The sequence below is a fragment of the Vidua macroura genome, chromosome 1 (genome assembly GCF_024509145.1).
Source record: "Vidua macroura isolate BioBank_ID:100142 chromosome 1, ASM2450914v1, whole genome shotgun sequence".
In the NCBI taxonomy this organism is placed as follows: Eukaryota; Metazoa; Chordata; class Aves; order Passeriformes; family Viduidae; genus Vidua; species Vidua macroura.
This window is the reverse complement of record NC_071571.1, coordinates 135,673,782-135,700,275: the sequence shown is the minus strand read 5'-3', so window position 1 is coordinate 135,700,275 and position 26,494 is coordinate 135,673,782. Positions and strand designations below refer to the sequence as shown.

Here is a 26,494-nt window from a genome sequence, read left to right as displayed (position 1 = left end):
AAAAATAGAGCCTTTCCCTCCAAGAAATCCCATGTATTACAGGAGATGCTTTATAGTAACAGTTCAACACAAGGCCTTGTAAGAGATTAAAAGACCAGAAGATGCTAAAGTATTTTACTGCCATTTTGGTTCTGCAAAAGAGTGTAATCTTTGTCAAAAAGTCTTTAACTGTTTGCAGAGGCCTTATTCAAGGTACTTCATTTCACTGCTGAAAAACAAGTTACTGTCTCTATCACTCTGTGTATGTTGTGAGGAGGGACATGAAATAGATAAAGTGGCACTGTAAATATAGCCAGTTACCAATTATCCTTTCTGTGCAAGAACTGGGACCCAATGCACACAAGGAAAAACCATCTACATCCGACTGGCTGCACGGGCATTCCTATTACCCTACCTACCACACTGAGCAGCAGACTCAGGTTCCCTTGAAGGAAAACAACTATTTTACTCTTACATAATAATCTACAATAACAAAGAAACTTAATGTGTTTTAATATTTCATTTCAGTAGAGACCTGACTTCAACCTCACCTAGAGACTATAACAAACATTCATTCATTCACTTCACATAGAGATTCTCAAAACAGGGAAAAAAAATGAAAATATTTACTATTCCTTGTATACTCCTCTTTATTTATTACAAAGCACTTTCATAAACTTAACTTCATATGTTGTTTCCTTTCCAAGCCATCATTAGATCATGCTGTTCTTACTAGTTATGTCATGACTTGTTTTTAACTCCCAATCAATAGCATTACCTCTCTAGAGTTCACACCGCGAGCTCCTCTTCAGCATAAACAAGGGTGTGTGCAATCACTCCTCCAGTTTTCGTGGTATTTCTTGCCAATATAAGTGATCGCATCAGATACTTACAATACCTATACCAACAGCATTATCAAGAAAAGGGGTGGCAACAGCAGCCCTCTTCCTCCCAGGCACAGGACAAGGAGTCATCTACTACTGGCTCCTGACTGACCTGTTTGGCCACTGAGCGGCAGAGGTACTACTTCTGCCCTTAGCATCCCCGAGCCTACTTCCCAGTAATGCTGCCTGTTCCTCAGGAGCACCTGAGAGGCAGAGGCAACCTCGTAGACAAAGGACATCGCCAGTCCAGGAGCTTGTGCTCCAGGTGCTTTCCCACACCCTGGTCTGCAAAAATACCAGGAAAGGGAAGTTAATAAAGGAAGTGTAGGAGTTGTGTCACGGAGATCAGGAAGACGTTCAGTCGGTTTTCTGCTGTTAGACGCAGCCCCGGTGCAACCGCTCCGTGGCGCGGCGCCGGCAGTGCCCGGCCCCGGCCCATGTGCCGGCCCTTCCCCGCCCGCCCTGCGCCCCTTTCCCCCGCCGTCTCCTCCCTCTCACCCTCCCCCGATTGCCGCCCGGAGCCGCCCCGGGAGCGGGACACCAGCCGCTGTCGGTCTCCCCGACAGGCTCGGCTACGAGTCCGGGACACGGCGGGGCCGCTCCCGGCTGAGAAGGGACCCTCTGCCCCTCCTGCTCCCACTCTCTCTCGCTTCCCCTAAGCGCACTTCAAGAAGGCTCGGAAGGGGCGAGGAGCCGAGCCCGCTGCCCGAGCGAGGCCCAGGCCGCCCGTTGCCCGTCGTTACCCCCGGCCACCCCCGCGCCCTCGGCCCCCTCCCCAGCGGTACCTGGCGTCGGCTTGGCAGGGCCCGGCTCCCCACGGCTCCGTCCATCCTGGCAGCGGCCGTGGCGAAGGCCGCCGGGCACGGCGCCCCAGAGGCGGCTGGCGGTGCCGCGGAGCAGGCGGCCGCCCTTGCCGGTGAGGGCGGTCAGCGAGTCCATGGCGGCGCTACCGGCCGGGGGGCGCCATGGCCGGGCCGGGACCCGCGCGCCGCCGGCCCGCGCCGCAACTTGGGCAAACTTTGGGGCGGCCCCGCCCCCTTTTAAAGGAACCGCGCCGCCGCCGCGGGGAGCGGGCGGGGCCGGGCCGGGCCGGCCGGCGGGCGCTCTGTCCACGGGACGCCCGGGACACCGCTTCCTTCTGGCCTCGGGCAGGCTGACGGCCACCTGTACATCTGCGTGGGCTCACCCGCAGTCCGGGGAGTTGGTTATGTTTCGTGGAAGCGCAGTGCTTTGCAACCATGTGCTGCAACGCTTTCTATGAACTTTCAGCTTTCCTGTCTCAGCGTTCCCAAGCGTGAAAATCAAGGAAATCGCTTACTTTTAAATCTTTTCACAGTCGCAGATACGAAGATGGTTATCCACTGTAAGTGTAAAACAGGACCAGCCGTGGCACTGTGTGGTTTTGCTGTTCTGGACCCCTCCCTCTCTCCGAGTGTCCCTGCCGTGGGATGCCGTCATCCTTGCCAGCCATGTCCCCGTGCCCTCCTTGGAGTGTTTGCCAACATCGATACCCGACTCAACGTTTGAACCGACTAGGGCACTTTAGACTTCCAGCAAAACTTACTAGGTACACACTTTTTCTTTCTTTTTGAAAAAGACATTTGATTTGTGGTATTCATTTGTAGCTTTGCATTCTTCATCTCCATAATTCTTGGAACTTTTTAAGTTTCGAAAAAATAAATCTAATCGAAATGTGATCCAACAGTTTCACAGAAAAAGAAATAGCTAAGGCATTGAATCTCATTATTAAGATCTGTCTTATGATGTGTTCTGTGATACTTATACCTGTGCCATAGACCTTGAGAATGCAGAACTGTAAGCTAATATGCTTATATTCTGAGTATGATACAATTATATGCTGCATCTAGCTGCAAATGAAGGCATTGTTTAGTAAAAAAATGCTCTTGTTGAACCAAATCTATTGTGTACATGCATTACAGTTGAACAAAGTGCCGAGCTATTTCAACTCCTATTCACTTGCAGCAGCTGCTCAATTAAATCAGAGTTTAATGTCAGCATTTTAGAGTGCTGATTTCTGAGGGTTACTTGATTTAACAGTACACTCAAATCAACCTTTCTACTACTCAAATCAGTTCTTGCTCAGGAGATAATAATGTTCAAGACTTTTTTCAAATAAAACCTTTGACTGAAAGAGAACAAAAAAATTTTGACAGATTTAGCTCCTCCTCCCTTTCCCCAAAATCTGCCAGTAGAAATGGATGAGTAACCTGTCTGTTCCAAGGCTACTGAATAAATCTGGATCTGTAGAGTCACTGGATGGTCTAAGTACCACTAGATGTTTAGAATATAAACAGCTGTGCCAACCAGATATTTCTTGCCCTAAACAGTGTAATTAGTTATCATTTTATGACAGGGCTTCTGCCATGAAGAAGTTATGACTGGTCTTTTGCCCTGCTGATACTATTTTTTTATACTATAAATCTATTATATCTTTGCATGAGAAATAAGTTTACAAGTGTGGTGATCAGCCCATTTGAAACTTCCAGATCAGTTGCCCACCAGTATTCCTGCCACATACAGACCTCTGCTATTGTACTGATTGCATGTATTTCTTCTGTGGTTTGAAATAGTCCTTTTTCTTTTTTTTTTTTTCTCTTTCAGGTTTATATTTATAGAACCATAAAATTGCTTAGGTTAGGAAAGACCCTTTAGATCATCAAGTCCAACTGTTATCCCAGCACTGCCAAGTCCACCACTAAACCATGTTCCTAAGTGCCACACCCTCTAGGGATGGGAACTCTACCACTTCCATAGGCAGCCTGTTCCAAGACTTGACAACCCTTTTGATGAAGAAATTTTTCCTAACATCCAATCTAAACTTCCCCTGGTGCAGCTTGAGGCAGAGTTTTTTCATTATATTGCAGTAATAGAGTCTACAAATTCAGATTCAGACAGCACTTTGATGACTTATTCAAGGTAAATGTTTGATAATTATGAATTTATTTTAGCTGCTTTCACCTGCTTTCCTCACAAGTAGTCCTACTGAACTATAAAAAGACCACTTCTTACTGAAATATGGGGTTTTTTCATAGTATTGAAAATCATTGTCTATACTCAAAAGCATCCATTTAGCAATGTTTTTACTTAGCAAGAACAAATTCTTCAGTTAAACTGTTTTAACTATAAAATCAAGATTTAGGTATCAATGCTTAGAAAAGTAACAGTACTCTTTAAGACACGTGACACTCATAAACTACTGATAAAATTTCAAGGCATTACTGTAATACAAGAATTAATGTCACACTGTTATTAAATTGTGAAGAACATAGAGCTATACTCATTGCCATCCAGAGGGATGCACTGGTGAGAAGGACTTGGGGGGTTGGTTGATGAGAGGCTCAGAGTGATCTAGCAGTGCACACTTGCAGCCCAGAAAGCCAACTGTATCCTGGGCTGCATCAAGAGAATTGTGGCCAGCTGGTCGAGGGAGGAGATTCTCCCCCTCTACTCTGCTCTCCCACCTGGGAGCATTGCATTCAGCTCTGGGGCCCCCAACACGAGAATGGGGACCTGTTTGAACCAGTGCATAGGAGAGCCACAAAGATGATCTGAGGGCTGAAGCACCTCTTCTATAAAGACAGGGAGGGCTGGGGTACAGTCTGGAGAAGAGGAGGCTCCAGGAGATCTTAAAGCACCTTCCATTACCTACAGGGGATCTACAAGAGTGTTCAAGAGGGTATTTTTACAAGGAGTAATGGCTTTCAATTGAAAGAGGTCAGGTTTAGATATTAGGAAGAAATTCTTTACTGTGAGTGGTGGGGCACTGAAACAGGTTGCCCAGAGATGTTGTGCATGCCCCATCCCTGGAATTGTTCCATGCCAGGGTGGACAGAGCTTTGAGCAACCTGGTGTAGTGGAAGGTGTCTCTGCCCATGACAGGGAGGCTGGAATTAGATGACCTTTAAGGACCCTTCCAACCCAAACCATTCTAGGATACTTCAGTAGGTATCATCAAATATCCAGTAGTATGGGCTTTTCAACTTGGTTATGCCTTAGTTGAATAACATCTGCGCTAGCAAGATTTTTAACAAAGATCTCTGCTCTGAAAACTGACCAGACTTAATCCAGTGTCACTTTAAAAATCTAATGTACTGGTACTTAAGATTGTAGCCTATATTTCCATGTGAAAAGCTTTGTAGCATTCCTTTTTAATCAGTAGGAGCAACATGAACACTCCATACATAAGCAATGTGTGTCCCTTTTGCCCTAAAGCTAAACCAAATATAAATGGGTTCTAAAATATTTGTCATTTTTTACACTTCTATTCATCTTGAACACCTTTACAGATTATTCTACCTTTCTGTCCTCAAAATGTCTGGAAACAGCCAGGATTTTGCTGAGGAGGACTAATAAATCTGTGTTTGATCTCTAAATGTACAACAAGGATCTCTTCTGGGTTTATCTTCTGGCCTGTGGTATCAGTGGAGAAAGGAGTATCTCTGTAACTCAACCGCTTTAAACTGTCCCTCCAAAAAAAGGAACTGGTCCTACCTGCTTTTAATTGCTTGTTTCTGCTGCCATGCTATGATTGTAAGTACGAGGATTCATTTGGCTGGTGAATGAACTATGTATAAAGCTGATCAATTTAAAAGTACCTTTTAGTTTAGTAAAAACTAACTAAACTTTTTTGTTAATTTGTTATTATTTTGTTTTGAGGGTACAATTATCCCCAGTTAGATCTCTAGATCTGTTTGAATTGTGTGTAAACACCTGTAGTAGCACAAGCTGCAAAACAACAGATGAGTCTAAGTGGCTGGGAAAGCAGAAAGGGAGGGAGGGAGAGAGAGGAAGTTTCATGCCAGTCTCTGTATCTTCAGTGCCAGTGTATATTAGCTCAAAATGAAGTCAAATTGTGGCACAAATAGAGATGCCTTCATATTGGTATTATACACAAACCCTAGTAGCTACAGAAGTGTCCCACAGAATATGTCTGTATTTATGATGTAATATTTAATAACACCTTATGCTAATCTGTTGCACAACCTGGTCTTGTAGCTAGATCTCCAAATCCTAAACCAGAGCAGGTGGAAGCTGACTGAGCTGCATCCTAAAAGATTGCAAAGAGAGCAGGGATCCATTTTGGCCAGATAGAAAAGGACACAATGGGGTAAGAGTATTCCCAAAGTCTGAACATACAGTTATATATAAAAGTATTTCATAGGAGAATAAAAAGATAAAACCTTAGCAAGTGGTAGTGATATCAGGGACAGATTTCTTGCTTGTGAAAATGCAAATTGTAGCAAGTAATCCAGCAAAATGCCAGCAGATGCTGTTCAGCTTCCTCAGGGCTGGGCCAGTTCACATGCCTGGTGTGCAGGATATGGGCCTCTTGCAATATGTCTTGCCAAATTCACCAAGCTGCAGGCAAAAGTGCACCAGGCACTAACACAAACCCCTCACTCTATTTTGTGAGAAAGGAGGTTTGTACATGCCTTCCCAGATGACAGTCATTTGGCAATTAGTCAGCATTCATTTGTATATAAACAGCCTCTAGGCAAGTATGTAATTCTGGCAGCTTGAACCAAATGCCCCATTTAAGGTTCCTTAGTCATTCTGGAGGCACTGGCTGTCATGTTAACACTATGGGGATGCTTCGTGCCTTTGTTAGGTATTCTAAACTACCACCTCTGGTCAAGACACTACCATTTGTGTGGTTGTAAAACCCATAATTGGCAAAAATATGAATTTGAATTAGACCTTCTTAAAAGCTTAACCTCTTTCTTGGTTTTTAATGAAACCTATTTTTAGTAATGTAAAATAATTCAGGATTTGTTTCGGGTTTTGTTTCCTTGTGAAAAAGATAAACTCTTAAGACACAGAAAAGCGTATTGCACTCTGTTTCCAATGCTGTTTCTATAAAAATTAAGCAGAATGCAGAATGCACATGCAGTCCCTGAAGGAGGGACCAGAACTCAGGCATGAAGAACTCCCACATTCTCAGGCCTATTTCCCTAGGAACAAACTAATTTGAATGATGAAGTATGGAAGTACACAGTTCTAGAAGCAAAAACATTTGCACAGATCTATTTTTGTGATTAAGAATGTTCCATTTATTCCAAAGGGAAATTCGGTGTCAGTATAAGTTTGGGAGAATTTGAAAAGAGATAACCAGTAGGTGACACTAAATAAATGGGTGTGTTGAAAACAGGTTCTTCACAGAGAACTGTGGGCTAGGTGTGGCTGTTCATAAGGTTTCACAGACCACATCCTCTTTTCAGATTAGGCACTCAACAAGAAAGGAACTCCCATCTGCATACTAGCTTCAGAAATGGCAAACCTGAAACTTCAGACTTCAGCAGGTAGGGATATAATTCTGATTTTACTAACCAGCTCCCTGTAAGATTGAAATGACATGGGGCCCATTCTCTACTTTGACCATTGATGCTGTTCACTGTTAGCAGAAGATATCACTCTGAAGGGACAAGACAGAATAAACATGGGTAACAAGGGAATTTGGCAGTCCCTGATTCTGGACTGGGATACTTCAAGTGTACGTTGTTTTTTGTATACAATTACTTTTAAAATAACACTGAAAAAGACAGGGAGCCATAACAGCATCTCTTTTAGGAGAGTTGTTTTCTTAGTAGAAAACTGAATCAAATGCCTACTGTATTTGTATTTCAAATATGGCTCAATAAATCTTTAATTTCTTAAGAAGCTTTATAAAACAAAGGTACCACACCTAGATATGAGGTTTCTCCAGGCTGAGGAGAACATTAGGACATCTCAGCTTACCCTTACAATATATTTTAGCATCAAAAGATGCACTGCTCCTTATGTTTAATTTCATAATAGCTAAGTACTGTAACATTCACTGTGTGATTTTGTCTTCTTACCAAGAAGTTGAATACATAAATATTATAGTTTTGTTTGTTTGTTTGGTATCTAATCTAATCCAAGAGAGACTATTTATAATTAGGACAGCCCAACAGGTCCATTTCCCCTTTAAGGACAAAGGAATTTTTGCTTTTCTAGCCAGATTTCAAAACTCTTCATACAATAATTGAATTTAGATAGTAAAGATAGAAACATCATGCAAATAAAATGTTCAATCAAATCTGGGGCATACTATAACACATATATGAAAAATGTTAATTGATTCACAAATGTCCTGTACTGGCATACATAGCATAGTTACAGGAATGCATACTAAGCATATGAAACCCAGCAGAAGTGAGTATAAATTAAGAGTATTTTACTCCACTTAACCTCATCTTGCAAAATAATTTTTTCAGATTTCAAAAACGTGCCACAACTTTTTGACACTTTTGGGTTGGGTGTACCCAATTTCAGCTGCGTATGGTCTGAATTTTCAGAGATTCAGGTAACTGACAAGCTTTGTTGCCTACAGTTATCCAGCCTCTCTGCAAAATTATAGAATCATAGTCCTCATCCAACTTGTTTTTATGGTTTTTTTTTCATGAAACAGCAAAAGAATTAGCATTACAAAAATTAATATTCTAAGACTAAAAGTGCATTTTTTCTTATTTTCCCAAAGTATACTTATGTTTGGATGTTGAAATGATCCATTCTACAATAACATGACAACATTCATTAGAATATCAATGATATCAACATGGAAGTTTTCAAATATGGCCCTGAGAACAAAGGCACATCATATGGGCCTTCTCCATGTTTATGGCAGAACTTTAGTTTCAGCTGCAATTGCTCAGCTCTTTATAGAGACTACCTTATCAAATAAACATGAACTGACCTCCAGGTCTTTCGTTCATATTTATCTGGTCAGTAGTAGCTTATTATAAACAGAACATTCTGTTCTTTCAGGGAGATGTATGAAATTGTATTTGGACCCCAGGCTGTATGAACACATGTTCATAGAGACACCCATGCAGTTTAAGGATGTTTACTAGTTATGGCACTTGCAGAACAGAGTCGGTTTTCAGTAGACACGTCTTCTGTCTTTGTGTCATCAATTTACTGACTTTTTTTTTCTTTCATCATGTGTTTTGCAACTGAATGTGGGAAACACTGACAGTATAATTGATGACTCCATAGTATTTTCTAGCTAATCTTGTCCTCCACAGAGGCATAAATTATGCAAATGATAAATAATTGCTTATGAAAGGTGTTCAGAAAATTGATTATTCATCAGATATTTGAATCACAAGCAAACAGTATTGACTTAATCATTTTTTTCCTTTTTGCCATATAAGTGTAACTATTTTTTCCTTAACACTCACTAAATGCTCATCAAGTTGTTAATGCATTGTATTCCTGTAAGGAAGTTGCTTGTACATGCTCAGAAGCAATAGAACTAGATTCCAATTCACTTTTTACATTGACTGGTTCATGATAAAATAGAATGTCCCTCTGGTAGGATACAGTTGTTAAAGTTCAGTCTGGTTCTATACCATTTCTAAAGACTAAGCAAACATAACTTAACTCAGATTTCAAACTAAAGCCCTGATTCAGAGCATTAACAGGAAAAATATTTTTAGATCAATATCTCAGCACCTCATGACTGGCTGTATTCCTCATGTTTATAGGAAAAGCCACATACTTTAGAAATCCACAGTCCTTCTTGGTGTTATAACATTAAAAATCTTTAAATTAATAATGTCTTTAAAGTGATATAATGAACTGGTTCTGTCTGTTTGAAGAAATAATTAACTGCTTGTCACATAGTCTCATTATGCTTGGTTGGCACCAAATCAGTTTACAATTCAAAAAACATTACGGCTTTTAGTAATGAGTTATGTGTTTTCATTGCAACCTTTAGACCTGAAGATATCTAAGATACAAGATGCTTCCAGTTCACTAGAACAAAATCATTCTTCTCAGACACGTGGAAAACACAGGCTTAAGAACAAAGATAAGCAGTCAGTTCTATGTAGAAATGCCATCTAAAGTACAGTGATATTTACTAGAGAAATTAGTCCAAAATGTCATCAGAATTTATCTTAAACCAGAATAAGGCTAATGGCAACAGCTGATCATTTTGATTGCATTTTTTTTATTCTAATAAGAATTTCTGATTTTCTATTTTACTTGCTCCTGCTTAGGCAATGCATTCTAGGATTAAGGATTAGTTAAAAAAAGACTGAATTCTGCTCCAGTCTTTGCTACCTGTTTTGTTTTTTTTTTTTTTTGTGGTTGTTCCCCTTAACGAAGCATATGAAAGCCTTCTGTACATACCTTTTCCTGAGCCTAAATTTGTGCAGGACATTTCTGAAATTTTCTTTTGAATGAAAACCCAGAAGAAGTATGTTGATCTTACTAGGAGGAAGTTATGCTTTTTCTTTCTTGTTAAATCTTGCTTCTTAAGGAACATCTGGTGTCTCTCCCCTCCCCCACTGGCACCACATCACAAGCGTATGCCTGATTCATTTGCTCCCATAATATCATGTACAAAACTTCAGGATGGTTATTCACTCTGTCCTTTTGGAGATAATTACTACAATTTATCCTCAAAAATCAAATCCATTGCTTCTAGCTAGCTAAATCATTTGAAGGCTGTCCATTACTGTATTATCTCTGAATTAAGAAACTTTATCCTTTATACAGTAATTTTTCCCTCTGAGAGTTCCTATCTTAACTCCTGTGTCTCTCTCACATTTTATTATCTTGGCTTTGATTACTGTCACAATTTCCCCTGAAATGATTTGCAGTATGTTGTGTCTAGCCACATTTAGCTGCAAGGCTGTACACACCATTAAGAACCTATGCACATACAGAGCTTTACAGATCCTACTTGCCTCTTATTAATCTCCTTCGATTTGTTTAGATGGGATCTTCTGTAGGCTTCATTTAAAATTACTACAGGCATGTCTTGCTATTTTCCTTATATTTCATTTGAGGATGAAATATTGTGAACATACATTGTGTACAAAATCTCAACAGTTCTTTTCATAGGTAATTAACGGTTATCTGTCAAGGTTTTTTATATCAGTGCTTCAGGATCAAGATTTGGAATTTGTAAGTGATTTGACTGACAGGGGTTAAGGGTGAAGCACTAGTGACATGCTTTTTATCAAGGAAGCAGGCTGTTATACTTCTCAGAAGTCAAAAGCTTATTTCTTCCAACAATAGGTCCTAATATTAATAAATTATGCTATGTTGGAAATACATACAGCATACTAGTTTAGTCATGAACCTTAGTAAGGTCAGCAAACCTCAGTGAGAAGAGAAGGGAAAAATAACTACTGTCTAACCTTGATCTATTTTTGTATTAAATACGAAGGAAAAATTCAGTTATTTGAATTGGAGCTTGCCTCTTGAGTTCCTACTAATCTGTTGTTGAAGTTCTGCCTTGGGTATGGCTCATATCTCAGTGTCATTGAGAAAGACCTCAAGGCTGCTCCAGCAGACCTGCTCTGGAGCTGACACCAGTGGAGCTGCCATGAAAACCTCCAAGTGTCAGGCTGCAGAGCGTGCCAGGGCTGGGCAGTGGCACTGGACGGCAGGAGAGGTGACTCCTGTGTGGGGTGTGGCCAGATGGATGAGCTGCTCAGCCTGGTGGCAGAGCTAAAGAGGGGGAAGAAAGGTTAAAAAGTATCAGGGGCTCTGAGGAGGAGATTGACTGGTGGAGAACAGTCTCTACCATCCCTGAGGTGCATGCACCAGACCTTGCACCTCTAGGAGGAAAGGATCCCCTCTTGCATTTTCCCTTCCCCCCTTCACCAATGGGATGGGAATGGGAATCAGGAAAGAAAAGAAAACAGAACTCAACTGAGATAAGAAGAGTTTAATGACTGAAACAAAGTAAAAGATAATAATTAACAAAGTAAAGGATAATAATAATAAACTACTACTATTAATAATTGTCATAAACAGGAGAAGGAGGGAGAAATATGGAAACCAGGAAAGACAAGGTGCACAACACAATTGCTCACTACCTGCAGCCCATTCCTGAGCACTGATCAGCTCCCTTCCAGGTAGCTCCCCCAGTTCATACACTTGGCATGACATGCTATGGGATGGAATATCCCTCTGGCCAGTTTAGATCAGTGGTCCTGTGTTGCAGCAACAGTCCTGGCTGTGGTCCCTTCCAGTTTTTCTGCACCTCCTCACTAGTGGAGCATGGGATAGTGAAAAGCCCTTGACTCAGAGTAAGCACTGTTCAGCAACAACCAAAATATCAGTGTGTTATCAAGATTATTCTCATCCTGAGTACAAAACACAGCTCCTAAGAAGAAAATGAGCTCTGTCCTATCTGAAGCCAGGACAGGATCACTAAAGCAATCCTGAAAAAACCCAGTACCACAACCTTTTAATACTTTAGACTTGTTTTATAGCCTCAGTAACTTTCCTTTTTGTTTTGTTTTTTTTTGCACAGAAAGCTTTGAGGGACTTTGTGGTATCAAAGTACCTCTGGTGTTACTCAAGACTTCATGGAGAAATTAAATTGTAATAATAAAGTTAGAAGGCATCTGGATAAGTAGAACAGCAAAAATCAACAACTGTTTTAATCATGGTTGACAAATCTATAGTTCTGTATAGGAGTCAATAATCATGTGGATAAGAATAATCTGTTGATAGCAGTGTACTTGTACTTTCAGGAAGCTTTTTACAAAGTCCTGCAGCAAGGAAATGAAGCTGTTGTAGGATGAGATGGCTCATCATTTAAAGTACAGTAAGCAAGAGCCCAGACTTCACAGCAGAGGAAGAAAGATTCTCAATTCAGCCCAACAGAGATGCATGTTTATGAACTTACAGCATTATTAGGCTAAGGAGAGAATGACAAGGTGATGGAGTTTGCTGATGGTACTAAATTATGTAGAAAAGTAAAATATGCTGAAAAAAGTTAAAAATTGATTCATAGTACAAAACATAAACAAAGCAGCAAATGAAATTCATTGTTGATAAATGCTGGATAAAAACAAGTTTTCCTCTATGTGCCTATGTTTATACATACACAGTGATGATCTTTATGTGAGCTATCCAGTAGAGATATATGAAAGTGTCAGTCAATAGACATCAAAAAGGCAAAATAAATATGAATTATTAGAAAAAAAAATATAGTTACACTATACTGTAAATTCTTCAAATGAATATAGATTGAACTGCTGGTCACACTGTCTCAAAAAAAAGATGCAATGTACTCAGAAAACGTACTGAGAAAAGCAACAAAGGTGTTGAGCTGCTGCTTTCCAGGAAAGCAGAGAAAATAATAGAAAGTAGGTAAGTAGAAAACAGATCAGAGAAAAACTATTCACATTTCTTGTGATAAGAGAAGTAGGGGCACCTAATGAAATTACTATGAAGATTTTTATAAAAGCGAACATTTTGTTATACAACATAACTGAATCACAGAATTCATTACCACAGGATGTTGTATATGACAAAACTATGAATGGTTCAGAAAGCGATTAGAAAAATCCATAGAAAGCCCATCAAGACCCAATAAGCAAAAGAATGCAAATGCAAACTGGTTTCTGGAAATCCCTGTGCAACAGACTGCCTAAAGCTCAGAGCAAAGTGTCCTTTCATACTTGACCTCTTCTATATTCTTTCCCTAATTACCAGCTGCTGCTGGCCGCTGTGGAAATAGGACACTAAACTGAACATGAGTAAAACATTACCTTCACCTCACCCTGCCCAGCCAGTCTGATGCAAGGACTTGCCATGACACCACCCTGTCCCCCTGCTCTGGAACCAGGAGAAGTTCTCGGCAAGTGTTTTCCTTGGGTCATTTGCAGTCTGAAGGGGGTGACCTCTGCAGATGGTGGAAGTTCAGAAGATCAGTTCTGGGGCCTCAATTGCTATGGATGTTGAAGCAGAGAGAGAGAGAAAAGCTATTATTTTGCTTTAATTTTTCTCTCTTTTTTAATCTCCTGAAGTGAATACAAGATGATGTGGCTTTTCCACCTCAGTTGCCTTTTCCAGAAAATTGGAAATCTCACCAAGTACCAGTGTTAATAACTTAGTTTGAAGAGGAGTCATGAACATAAAGTGTTTCTGGAAAAGAATCCAAATAGACTTCAGAACATTCTCAGATATCTAAATCTTAAGGGCTCTGAAGTTGTACTCTACACAGGGAAACAAATGTTAAAAAAAAGCATTGAAGGACAACCAGGAGACTTTGCCAAATATCCTGGGTATTATAGTGGCTGTGGACTGCCCCGAGAAACCAACTGTGATCTTGGAAGGGCAAGGAATGTATTCTACAGCAGGTTTAGATTTAGCATACAAATATCCCTCTGTGCTGGTGCAGCTGCACTGCCAAGCTTGCTGGCAGGCAGGGAGAGGAGGAGCCTGCTCGTGCCCTGACTCCACAGATGCTGCTTTGCACTCTGTAACACAAATAGTTGGCACAGGAGTTTCATAGCACTGTTCCTCAATGTGCAGACATAGGATAAGGGATTCTTTGGTTTTCAAAAATTAAAGCTAATCTTCAGAATTCAAGGCCTTTAGGAAAAGAGATTATATTTTATGGGTTTTTTTAAATCCAAATTAATATTTTTTACTGTCATGCAAAGTTATTGTCAGGAATGGAAAATCTGTTACAATTAAGAGATGTAGTGCCTACAGAAGGAAGGGGTATTGAAAAAAGCTTGTAACCCACTATGCATATTTCATTTTAAAAAAGTCAACCTGGAAACAGTTTATCAAGTATAATGGTCTATTCACATATGACTTACCAAACAGAATGATGCTGTACCAAAATAAAGCAGCAATACCCAAGATTTGTTTCCCAAGTCTTACAACATGTCAGTCATTCCTCTAATAAGATACAAAATCCCTACGTGAAAAAGGTGCAAGATTGAGCTAAAATAATTTTAAAACATAGTCAGAGGGATGGCTTTCTTACTATTGATGCACAGCACAAAGCACTGGGAGCTGTTACTTTGCTTTCTTTAGCAAAGCACAGAGACTTTGACCGTGACCATAACTTTTTCCCTGAAAGTTTTCTTCCATGCCAAAATGAAGATGAACCTGAGGACTGTACCATGGAGCTATGATCATTTGTGATTTAAACTTTCAGCGCTCAGGTGTTCTGACTGCTCAAGAACTTTGATAAATTACCTAGGAGCTATCATTTATTTTCTACCAGTTTGAGTCAACTACCACCTGTATCACCTGGTAGAAGCTACCTTTTACCTTACCTCTCTTGATGCTACTACATTTCTCTCGTAACGAATGTGGCAGTATGGGATAACACAGAGTGTGCTGGCTGCTCTTTTAGAGCATCTTTCTGATAGTTCAATAGTGCAATAGGAGTAACAGTCCAGAATTAGCTCTGCATTCTACTGGAGACCACAGGAATCAGATACTGAATTATCAGAATTAGTATTATAATAAATACCATAATTATTATGACTGTCAACACTTTTAGGAAAAGTCAAGGGAGGCAGACAATTTGGATTTGTTTGGCACTGAGATTGTACTCAGCTGAATGAAATACATGGATATAAAACAAGCCAGTGGCCCAAACAATTTATCATTTAAACAGATTTCTGCAAACTAAAGTCATAGCTTTCTGATGCTGAAATCCTTTTTGATTAAATGATTTTGCTTCAAAGGTGAATGTAGGCATCACAGGTGTGAATTAGTAGGTGCATAATATCTACCCACCTAAACATATTTTACATTCTTCATATCCTCCATGCTTCCCATGTCCTCTGGATTAAGAATATACTACCTGATTATTCCATTTTGTATATAATTATTTATTTGGCCATTGGACTTTGTGCTTTTTAAAAGGAATTTTATTTTCTTGGTTTTTATGAAACTCAATAAGCCTTAATAAATAAATACGCACCACTTGTTTTCATATGATGCTCATTTTCAAGTTGCATGAAATGAGCAATTTTTAAATTAAAGTATTCCCCTCTAAAAAATTATTTTAACCTCAGTACCATAAGATTTCTAGGCTTTTTGCTGTGTAATTTGTATACAGCATTCTCTGCATAAGGACATCAAACTAAACACCATTTCTGGTATTAAATATTTTATTTTGAGCAATAATTCTTCTAGAAGCATTTTGTTTTATAATTCACAGAAAAACAGTAGTCTTTCAAATGAGATGTGTAGTAAATTTTAAACTGAATAGTATTGGCCTTTCTGTGAAGAGTAATGTTTTGCCTTTACATTTTAAAGTTAGCAGGTAGAAAACAAGATAGTCTCATTTTATAAGTTTTCTTATGCATACAGTGTTTACTTATGTGATCAAAAATGTTGAGGTCAATTAGAAGTTTGAGACAGCACATTACAGTTCACTATTTCTCAATAGTCTTAACATGTAATATTACTTTTAAGAGGCGTGATGACAAGGGAGCATGAGCTAGCTATAGCATTCGCTTTCCAACGTTACTCACACTGGATGACATAAGGATTTGCTTGTACCATAAACATTCCCCACCTCTCCTGCATGAAAGCCTGCAAAACAAGCTTTAAAGTGCTGCAGGGCCTCAGAGGAGTGGTTTCGCAGATTTTTAGTGCATGAATAGCAAAGGGGGGTAAGCCTCTAGTGGTGATATAAATAGGGATTTCAGGAGCACTGTAATGGTGTATGTTCATCATAACAAAGTGCTACCTGTGACACATTGTGACCAAATGGTCTGGATGTAGAAGCTGTGTTTCCTTTTTGTAAATTGGTCTGAGTCAGGACAATGGTGTCTCAGTCAACAAACCAGCATCACTGGGTGCTTAGTCTAGGCAATATTCTCTCCTGGGAAATAGGGTGTATCACACATGTTTGATATCCACAGCAGTGTTTTAATTGTTTAAATGCTTTTCCATTTGATTTTATAACAAGAACCTTCTTCAAGTATCAGCATTATTACTCTGAAGAAAAAGAATTAGGAATAAATTGTGTGCAGCTTGCACAATCACACAAGTCTTTTGAAAGAGGTAATTGGACTTTTGAGGGCAGATTGCCATAGCATATTGCAGATAGGAAAATATTGCTAAATTTTGTGGTCTGCCATGCCTCTTGCATTTTACAAAAGCATCTTGCACCATTTGAGGGTAAAGCATTCTCATAAACATTAAAAAGGAGAGGAGCTATGGTTTGTTTTTTTGCAAGCAATATTGTCCTTTTCTCCCCCAATATTAATTTTTCCATTCTCTTAATAAAACTTTCATACAGTCAGATGTTAGTACCACTAAATTCTGACACTCCCCTTTAAATGAACTGCTCTTCCAACACTTTTTCAGCCTTGGTGTCAAACAGAATCTTGTGGAAGTTATGAGCCAATGAAAGCATAACCACACTGGCCAGTCAGCCCCGCTGCGACACAAAACACACTTCATAAAAAAATATTTTATCGCCATCTACATATGTAATGCAGAGTTGTATTTCTTTGATAACAGGATCTTCAGACAGATCTCCATTGTCTGGAAGTGCTTGGTTTGTACGTCCTTTACCTATTGTTTTTTGGAACTCATGCTTCAAGAAGAAAATACAAATATTAGTCTAAGGTTAAGTGCAAATAGATCCATAGGGATGATCTCCAAGCCATTTTCAGATGAGAGTCTTCTTAGTTTCTTTCATACTGAAAGATGATGTGTAATCTCACTCAAACATACTTGAAATATTTCACATTTACTCCCTGTTACAGATCATAATGTTTTTAGGAGGGAAAAAAACCCTGAATTTCAGTGAACAGTTATCAGTAAGTGCAACAGATTCTCCTTACATTAGTTAAAGTTGAATCCTGTGAGCTACTTCATTACTACAGCAGAGTAGAAAGCAATTGATTCTGTTGTATTTCAGTAACTTAAATTCCTCTGATGCCCTTTTTTCTTTTTCCTCTTTCATGGTTTTGCGTATATAAAACACAGGAAATGTTTTTACTAATGGTATTGTACATCTCTAAATTAAGTTTTCAGTTCTGTAACGAAGGTGCGGTGCACTCAGTGAAAAGAGAGCATTGCACAAGTTGAGACTGAGCTCTTGCAGATGTAGGGAGAAAATGCTTGGTTTCTCTAATAACTGATCAAAATAGCACAGCAAGGAGACAGCAAAAAACTATAAGTGACAAAGTGTTTTCACATATGATAATAAACAGTGGATTGCCTACTTGGAAATCTTATTCTTTGCATAAACACTATACAAAATGTTTGAAAGAAATTGTATGAACAATCCTCTCAAAAAATATTACCTTTCAAAATATGGCAATGAATTAAAACAGCATTGCTAGAAAACAGTAATAAACTGCCTGACTCACCCAGTTTTCTCAAGGACATATTATGCTAGATGTTGAGCATGAAGTACAGCTGGTTTTCAGAGTTACAGTGCTAAATGCTTCATATAGTTTTATATGCTTTATATAGTTTCATTTATAGTTTTACACAGTTGAGGTTAAAGATAGACACTAAAGTGCCTGAAGCTGCATTGAGGAGACACCAAATTGTGTATTAGCATAGTATCAAATAGCATCTTTAGAGGCTTCTTAAACACTTGGTCTTACTTGATTCCTTTTACTATCAAGGACTGTGTACTGGATCCTTCAGGGTGGATGCTGGGGGGAGGAAGCTAGGAACTGTTCCGCTCACAAGAAGTGAAGTCCTGTGGCCTTTTATTTCACTGTTAAATAGGTTTGACAAAGGGCGTGAACATTTCAGTCTGTGTCTTCCATTACAACCCACGGCTATTGTTCTGCAGGACAAAGTTTACAAGTGAAGAAAGTAGTTATTTTCCACATCTGATATGATTTCCTGCAGAAAGGGCAAAGTATCATTACATGATTTTCCAAAGAAAGGACACAGTACCATGAGTCACATACCCTGGATGAATTCCTTATATGTACAGGAACAAATCTTGCATTACTGACCTCTAAGAAGGTACAATGTCTGGTGTTAGCTTTATAAATCATATCCTGGAAATTTCTCCACAGGGCAGTCTCATGCAAGAATGCTTCAGTACAGAAGTATTTGATGGCCCTGGTATAACAGCTTGACTCCAAGGCATAGAGTCTTGTGAAGGGGCATGGTCAAAAATGTGAAAGATGCTCTGAGCCAATTTCTTCTGGCTACTTTGGTCATATTCTTAACTCAGCTCTGTTTCTGGGTCAAGAGGAGGTTTGGTTGAAGAGCACAGAGAGAGATGGAAAGCACTGAATGGGGCTCAACGAGATTTTACAGCAGAACTCCTGTGGTGCTGTTGCAAGTCCTGAACTCTGCTTCTCTTATTCCACTCCAAGATCTTATTTCCAAATGTTAATAAACTGGCTAGTACCCTGGGCAGCAGAGGATTAATCAAGAGAAAAGTGAAAGGGAAGCTTTCTCTACTTCTTAGTTGTTTGAAGAGCTAACCGAGCATGCAGTAGAAGAATTTAAGAAAACATTTGACCAAGATTTGTTCGTGCCAGCCACACCTTTTCTTTCCTCCTCACAGAATACAGAAATGTGTATCTCCCTGAGGACATTCTGCCGAGTTTTGAGATGTAACATCTTGACAGTGGAAAAGTACAAGTCTAAATATAGTACATTTTGTCAAACTTCGTTTAAAGGAATGTTCCAATAGATATCTGTTCAAAAATGCACCTTGCTATTAGTTCCTATGCAAACCCCTTTATTAATAGGGATTCTGCAAGGCAGTAATACCAGTATGAGGCCTTATACATGACTGATTGCTTTGGCAAGTATTCAGGCCACACAATGGCCTTTGGCTTTGCAGTCATATTTGTCATAGTCTGGAATGCAGGAGGTCTTACTATTTTCTTTCTTCTTTTTTGTTTACTCACTGGTTCCTCTTCTCTGGCACATAACAAACTGTGTCCTTAAAAGGCACAAAAAGTACAGTTAGCTACTTCATTCCCAGAGCATTTCTTTCCATGATGGATTCTAACTCACAGCTCCCAAATCTCCATTTATACAGAAGGAAGAAAACCTTGCAGTGGGCAGGCAAAAAGAAGAAGACAAGTCTTTGAGATATGGAAATTCAGTATCTGAAAATCTACACAGCACTGCAATCACAGATATCAGAGATAGAGTTTTAAGGGAAAAAAAAGGTAGAACAAGTAAAAAGACTGCTTTGTCTAGCAGTCTATGCTTCTATCATTAGCGTTCCCTTGTTATACAAAATATTTTATGATACCACACATTTCATACTGTCAGGAGTAGTGGAGACACGGGCATAGTTACTGGAAGAGAAGGAAAGAAGCATATTCATGCATTTTTTATTGCTCTCCTTAAAGCTTTTTCTTGGTGCTAGTGAAGGACACACAGGAGGCACTTAATCCTCTCCCCCACTTGTGTTTTTGATGGAATCCCTGATCAGGAGAAGGTGACCTCCAGGAAACAGCATGCAGGGGGTAGCCAGCAGGTCAGGATCTCCTTGTGAATAATATCACTTCTCTGGGAAGCCTAAGTGTGATTTTTCACATTTTACTGGAGCATAATGTCCAACCTTTCACTCCTCCTCTGTGACCACATGCATGGATTCTGCCTCATCTAAATACCTAGAAAAAACTTTATAGTCCACTCTCTGTTTTCTTATTTACTTCTAAAGCTACCTATTTCTTGCAGTAGGTTTTTGCTCACATTGTATAAACAGCTCTTCAGGCACTGCTGTGGTACAGTACATACCTACTGGAATCAGAATGCAAGAATGATAAGAAAACAAAAATCATGAAGGCACAAGAAAAAATCTCAGCAGTGATGAGACAACACATGGTGCATTTTGCAGCACCCCAAGTTGGAAAAAGAGATTTTAAATTTCAAAAATGTTTTGAAGCAGAAATTATGTCTTCTGCACACTCTGATGACAGCATTTTTTTCTACTGTTTTGTTTGGTTTTTTTTCAGCAATGAAACTTTGCTGGAAGATACAGCTCCAATTTCCATGTAGGAAACAATGTGGTGGGGGATACCCTCCTCCCACCTCCCACCAGGACTTGTTAACAGCAGGTAAAGACCCAGCAGGACATAGAAAGTAAGCTGATTTTTTCAGCTCTTTTCCCACAGGATCCTAACCCAAGAAATGCTTAGGTAGCCCCTGATCTGGCCCTTTGCACAAGACTATAATTTTCCTGCTGAGGAAGCACAAACATTTCAGTGTTCCCCATTCATCTTTGGGAACTTCTGTGCTGGCACTGTGACAAACTCACTGACCTCTGTGGAGGGACTTACAGCCTCCATTGACATGGATTATGAGAAACTGATGCCACATGTGGTAATAACAATGGCACAACCTGAAAAGAAATTCACAAATGCTCGTTCAGAATTTTGTACATAATGTAACTGAGCAAAGCTGCAAGTAATTCCATGGCTCAGGCTCTCTCAGTGTCAGCTGTGAGGACTCATTTATATTTAGTTAAGTCTCATCCTCAAGTTTTAGTCTATCTTTGACATCAAACTTAAACTGCCTTTTCTTGGGGAACTCTTCAACCTAGAGGCAGTACAGCTCTGGAGGATGGGACATGATTGAAAAAGATTGCCTGTATTAAAAAATGCTTAGATAATTTTCTCCAGTACCCAAAAACATATATTATCATTCCTGTGAAAGAAGAATGGGAGATTTGCAAAGGATTCTGGATGTTCTAGATATTTTTCCACTGAGTAATTTCCATATATGGGAATCTTCCCTTGGAGCTCCACTGGAGATAGAACTTGCTCTAAACTCAAAATGAGGAAGCCCAGAATTTTGTTTTTCCAAGGAGTTTATACATGCAGCTCCCCTTTTGTAACTGACCTTCTAGAGGATTTTTTTTTTTTTAATGAAGAAAATGTTCGTTTATTTATTGGATCAAAAGTTGTTCTCTTTAAAAATGCTGACCATGTTTTGTAGCCATCAGAAGACATGTTCTTTCATCCCCTCAGAAGTGGACTGGCAAAGGGAAGAGCCTCCAGAATACAAGGCCTGGGGAAAACAGTGGCCAATAGCCATGCAAAGGTGTGTTTAGAGAAGTCTCTGTCACATCAAGTCCCAGCTGGGGCACAGATGCTGTCCCCATCCAGCTGGGAAGGGTGGCGATCACAAGCACAGCTACAAGCTTCTTTTAGTCAGCAGCATAAAATCGTAAGTAATTTCCTAGAAATGCCTAAAACTCTAAACTACTGCATGGAGATTGTCAGTCCATGGCTTTAAGAAGGCCTGCATGAGCTGTCTGTCCCAAAATCATAGAATTACAGGATCATAGTATGGTTTAGGCTGAAATAGACTTTTAAGATCATTAAGTCCAACTGTTAACCCAGTACTGCCAAATCCACCACTAAACCATGTCCCCAGGTGGCACAGCTACATGTCTTTTAAATACCTCCAAGGACAGTGACTCCAGCACTTCCCTGCACAGCCTGATGCAATGCTTGACAACCTTTCAGTGAAGAAATTTTTCAAATATCGATTTTAAACCTCCCGTGGTGCAACTTGAGGCCACAACCTCTTTTCAGATAGTTGTAGAGAGCAATAAGGTCTCCCCTGAGCCTACTGTCTTCCAGGCTAAACAACCCCAGCTCCCTCAGCCACTCTGTTCCTCATAAGACTTGTGCTCCAAACCCTTTACCTCCAGTTTGTATTCTCTCTGCTGTGTTGTATTACCAGCAGACATCTGGTAAGTTGAAGTCCTCCATGACAAGTGAAAGCGAATATGAGACTGTTTATAGAGTATTTTCTTTGGCTCTTTGTCCTGATTGGGAGCCTAAAGCAGACTCCCACCGTGATAATTGCCTTGTTGGCCTTCCCCCCAGTTCTGACCCAGAAACACTCAACCATATCCTCACCATCATTAAGCTCTAGATAATTAAAGTACTCCTAACATAGAAGGCTACCCCAGCACCTCCCCTTCCTTGCCTATCCCTTCTGAGGAATTAATAGCCATCTATTGAAGCATTCCAGCTGTGTGACTCATCCCACAATGTTTCCATGATGCCATGAGTGAGGGTAAAACATGAAGGCTATTTGTATATAAGACAGCATTGTACACACACCAAAAAAACCCCAACCCACCACATGTTTTAAAACAGAAGCTATATATTTGTTCTCCACTTGGCTTTAAGGTAGCAATCACTTATCCAAGTGTAAGTGTATTCTTAAGACATAATGTTCTCATTTACTATGCTTCTGAAAGAGTGCTCTGTAATTTCTTTAGTAAAGGGTACAGATAAGTATTCCTGCCAAACTTACAGGCAGGAGCTGAAGATCGTCTCTGACTCAACTTGGATGCACCATTCTGAACCCTAAAAATTCTGGTTTCACTTTCTTTGTTCCTGTAGAAACTCTTGGTCTACCAGAGGCAGATCCTTCAGGAAAGACAGAGCAGTGAGAACTTCAGAGTCTTCCAAGCTGTAACTCCTGACAATTACCATCCTGCATAAAGACTCTGTCATCACAACCTGTATCTGCTATGTTCTTCCAAAACTTTTATCAGTAAGTAAAGATTTAAACTGTCAGAAGAGCTTTTGACAAGAGTATTGATTTCTCCATGCTCTCCTCCAGTCCCTTATATCTTCTAGAGAGAGACTCTTCACTGAAGTTTGAATTTGCAGGTGACACTTCTGATGTTATTTCCCTTAAGTTTTTGCAGTGCACCTATATGTCTGCAGATGAGGCATAAGAGAATGCAGTTGCCTTCTCTATGACAATTTTTCTTCCTTAAAATTGTTTTTATAGAGGATAAAGGATATGCAGAACTATGCAAGGGAAGCACATTTAAAAATAGGAGCTGTGGTCCCTCTATCAATTATGAACTTAAATAAGAGCAAAAAGCAACCTTTTTGATAACTTTGCAACCCCTGAGTTCGAGTTTGTGTTGAAGGAAAAGACTGCATTAATTTTAAATTGCTTCTCCTTTTTATTACAGGTGATCTAAAGATATCTGAATCATTTTCTTAAAACAAATGATGTAGTGCAACATAACTTACACTTAAGCAGTAAGAGCAGCTCATATAACTCTGTGCTGATGGTGACTTCTGAGTACTCTGGATGCAAGCTGTAAGTCTTGACTGAAAACATTTTGTGGGCACAATATTAATGCTAAAAGGAATGCCCATCAGGACAAAGACAGTTTAAGCAAAGCACATTTTAAATTCACAAGGGAGACAGATGTTGGAGCCATTTGAGAATCCAAGTCAAAAGCTGCCAGCAGTGGAGGAACTGCATGAGAATCCTTCAGCACTAAGGTGAGCACTAGTTTGCTATCAGACTCAACGCCAGATTTTCCTCATCAGACCTTTGCCAATATGTGCATTTTGTACATGATCTTGGTCTGTGTATTGCAAATCTGCATTTCAGCTTCACAGATGGTAGGTTTGGTCTTCTGGAAATATTACAACTTGTCTTGGAAATTTTAGATCTGGGCTTCCTTTCAAGACAATCTCAAGTGTATGTTCCATTCAGAAATGCATCTATTTCATTAACTAGCTAAGCCTACAATATTAAAACTCAACTCCACTCTTCCTTCTCTGGCAGAATGTGGCACTGTTGACATTCTATCAAATCCAAATGTCCTAGGATTGTAAAATGCAAACCATAAGAATAGTGCCTTGTAATAAATCTTTGTAGAGGTGAGGAATTTGTACTAAATTTCACCTAAAATAAAATGTACATGTGCTAAAATGAAACTACATTTTATGGGGAGATAATATGTTTGCAACTACTTGTGAAGTTTCTAGTAGCAATGCAATCTTTAATTCATTTTTATAAAACTGACACCCTCATTCTTGGTGATTCAGTAGATTGGAAACGTTTTTCTTAAAAAAAGGTATTTCAATAAATCTTAAGATACATTTTAATCCTTTGAAGGTAAATTGAATAATTCTTCCATGAAAATGTATTACCTTGACATGGAATGGAATGAGGAAAAGACAATTCTAGTTGAAACTTTGTGTTAGGATATTGGACCTGTCTGAAAGTATATAATTAAGTTATTTTTCTTGCTCTTGCTGTTTTATTGAGAAAAAGAGTTTCAAGCTAATACTTCCATACAGTTTGGGTTTCACATTTGATAATTCAGTCATTGCTAAGAGTTCTTCCTAATAGACAGCACCATGCTCACACTTTAACCTGCTGCCCAAGGTTAAGGGGGTTGGACCTTTAAAGGTCGCCTCCAACCCAAACTATTCTATGGTTTTGTGATTCTAAGACTAAGACTAATCTGTCACAGACTAGCCTAGACTGCAAATGTCCAGTAAATATAAAGAATACAGACATCACAGTAATTTTAAAGGAAAATTGCACATGCTGGAAAGGAACTAAATAATGAAACATATGAAGTACATCAAATTTGTTTAGGGAACAAAATAACATTTCCTGGTGGCAAAGGAGGAAAAACATTTAGGAGAAATGTCACTTGCATTGTTCATTGTAATAAAAAAAACCCAAATAATCCTTCAATATTTTTTAAGATCTTCTATCACATTTCAGGTATCACTTATAACTGAAAATTACAATAATTTATGATGACATTATATATCCATATATATCCATATTTTAATTTTTTCCCCTATACCAGGTTGTTTCAAATTATAATAATAAAATATTTTGAGCACTAAAGTGTTTTGCCAATCTACTGTAATATATAGCATTCTAGAAATAATTATTTCGACTTTTCACTTTTTCTTTATTTATTTTTTCTTTAAATTCATAGCTGCACAGGTTTATATAGCAGATAAAATTTCTATATAAAACTCTGAAATACAGAATTGTTTACAAAACAGTTCAGTGTAGTCCCAAAGTAACCTACAGTTATCATAATTACTTTTATAGAAATTAGGTGTTGTTAGACACTTTGCAAAAATAGGGCTCAATTCTAAATCTACAGTCAGTTGAATCTCTGCTGTTCTAAGGCTGGTTCACCAAAGCCCCAGTCCATAGTAATCATATCACTAGTCTGACATATGCCAGTTGAGAATATCCCTAAAATGCCAGCCACCATCTGGGAACAGCTAAAGCACAGTAGCTACTGCTCTGATCCTTTCTGTTCCTCCAGTATTCTTCAGTCAAAGAAGCCAAAACAAAACCAACTACATCAACAAAACTACTTCAATGCCATTATGTAATTTATGAGTACCTGTCTGCATTTTGTCTAGCTTTGTAAACTTTTTTTTGCTATTTTTTTTGTCTCCAAGTTATTCCCAGCTTTCCCATTCTGACCTCTTTCATACCTACATCTTCACCCACATGCCCAGATCCTGAGCATTCACACCCTGCATAAGCTTGGGTGCACTCAAAAGTGCTGGAAGAAAGTCCTAACAGGCATAAGGGGGTCACTAAGACCTCAGGACTACTGATCCTCTGCAGCACCTTGCATTGGATACTCACTGGCACCTTAGGCATGGGAGTGCCTTGGTCAAAGTACCACAATCTGTGCTCCATCAGTGCTCACAAACCTTCATGTGTAGGAGGCTTTTTGAGAAAAAAAATGAAATGGCCTAAACTTTTCACCTTGAGTCAGTTTGGCTCATGTAGTTTTTCACTCTATGCTGCACAGACAAATTAAAGTTTCCTCACTTAGAACTGGACTGTCTCAAAAGCCAGCCCTAGCAGAGCCTGGGTTTGAGCTGGGACAGATGCTGTGCACTGGACATACATTCTTGGCAAGGCTGGGGCCAGGGGCCTCTGACAGGTCCATTAGAGGGCTCCTCTTACTGCTTTTTGTCCCCTCCCTTCAATCTTTGTTTGGAGGCTGATGGGAAAATACGGAGTATGGTTGATTTTCTTTGGATGGCTCCATTGCTGCTCACAGGAGCAAATACTGCTGCCAGAAG

General features: G+C 39.4%; 1 protein-coding gene and 1 long non-coding RNA gene across 7 annotated transcripts in view; one reads left to right on the top strand and one right to left on the bottom strand.

Annotated features, from left to right (window-relative positions):
• Positions 1-26,494, bottom strand: part of OXR1 (oxidation resistance 1) — a 138,615-nt gene that overhangs the window by 71,999 nt on the left and 40,122 nt on the right. For 2 of the 5 annotated variants that reach the window (XM_053995207.1, XM_053997644.1), the window contains exon 1: positions 1,649-1,836. The exons of the other annotated variants lie outside the window; for them this stretch is intronic. In XM_053995207.1, coding sequence (XP_053851182.1) covers positions 1,649-1,802 — 154 coding nt within the window. In that variant the 5' untranslated portion in view covers positions 1,803-1,836. Of the gene's footprint in view, positions 1-1,648; positions 1,837-26,494 lie in introns of those variants that run through there. 5 annotated transcript variants of the gene reach the window in all.
• Positions 1,711-25,230, top strand: LOC128819988 (uncharacterized). Of its 2 annotated transcripts, XR_008440910.1 has the most exons (4): positions 1,711-1,779; positions 2,200-2,430; positions 23,003-23,156; positions 23,590-25,230. It is a non-coding gene; the product is annotated as an uncharacterized LOC128819988 (long non-coding RNA). The 2 variants fall into 2 exon arrangements; XR_008440862.1 differs by lacking the exon at positions 1,711-1,779 and having other exon boundaries at positions 1,950-2,430.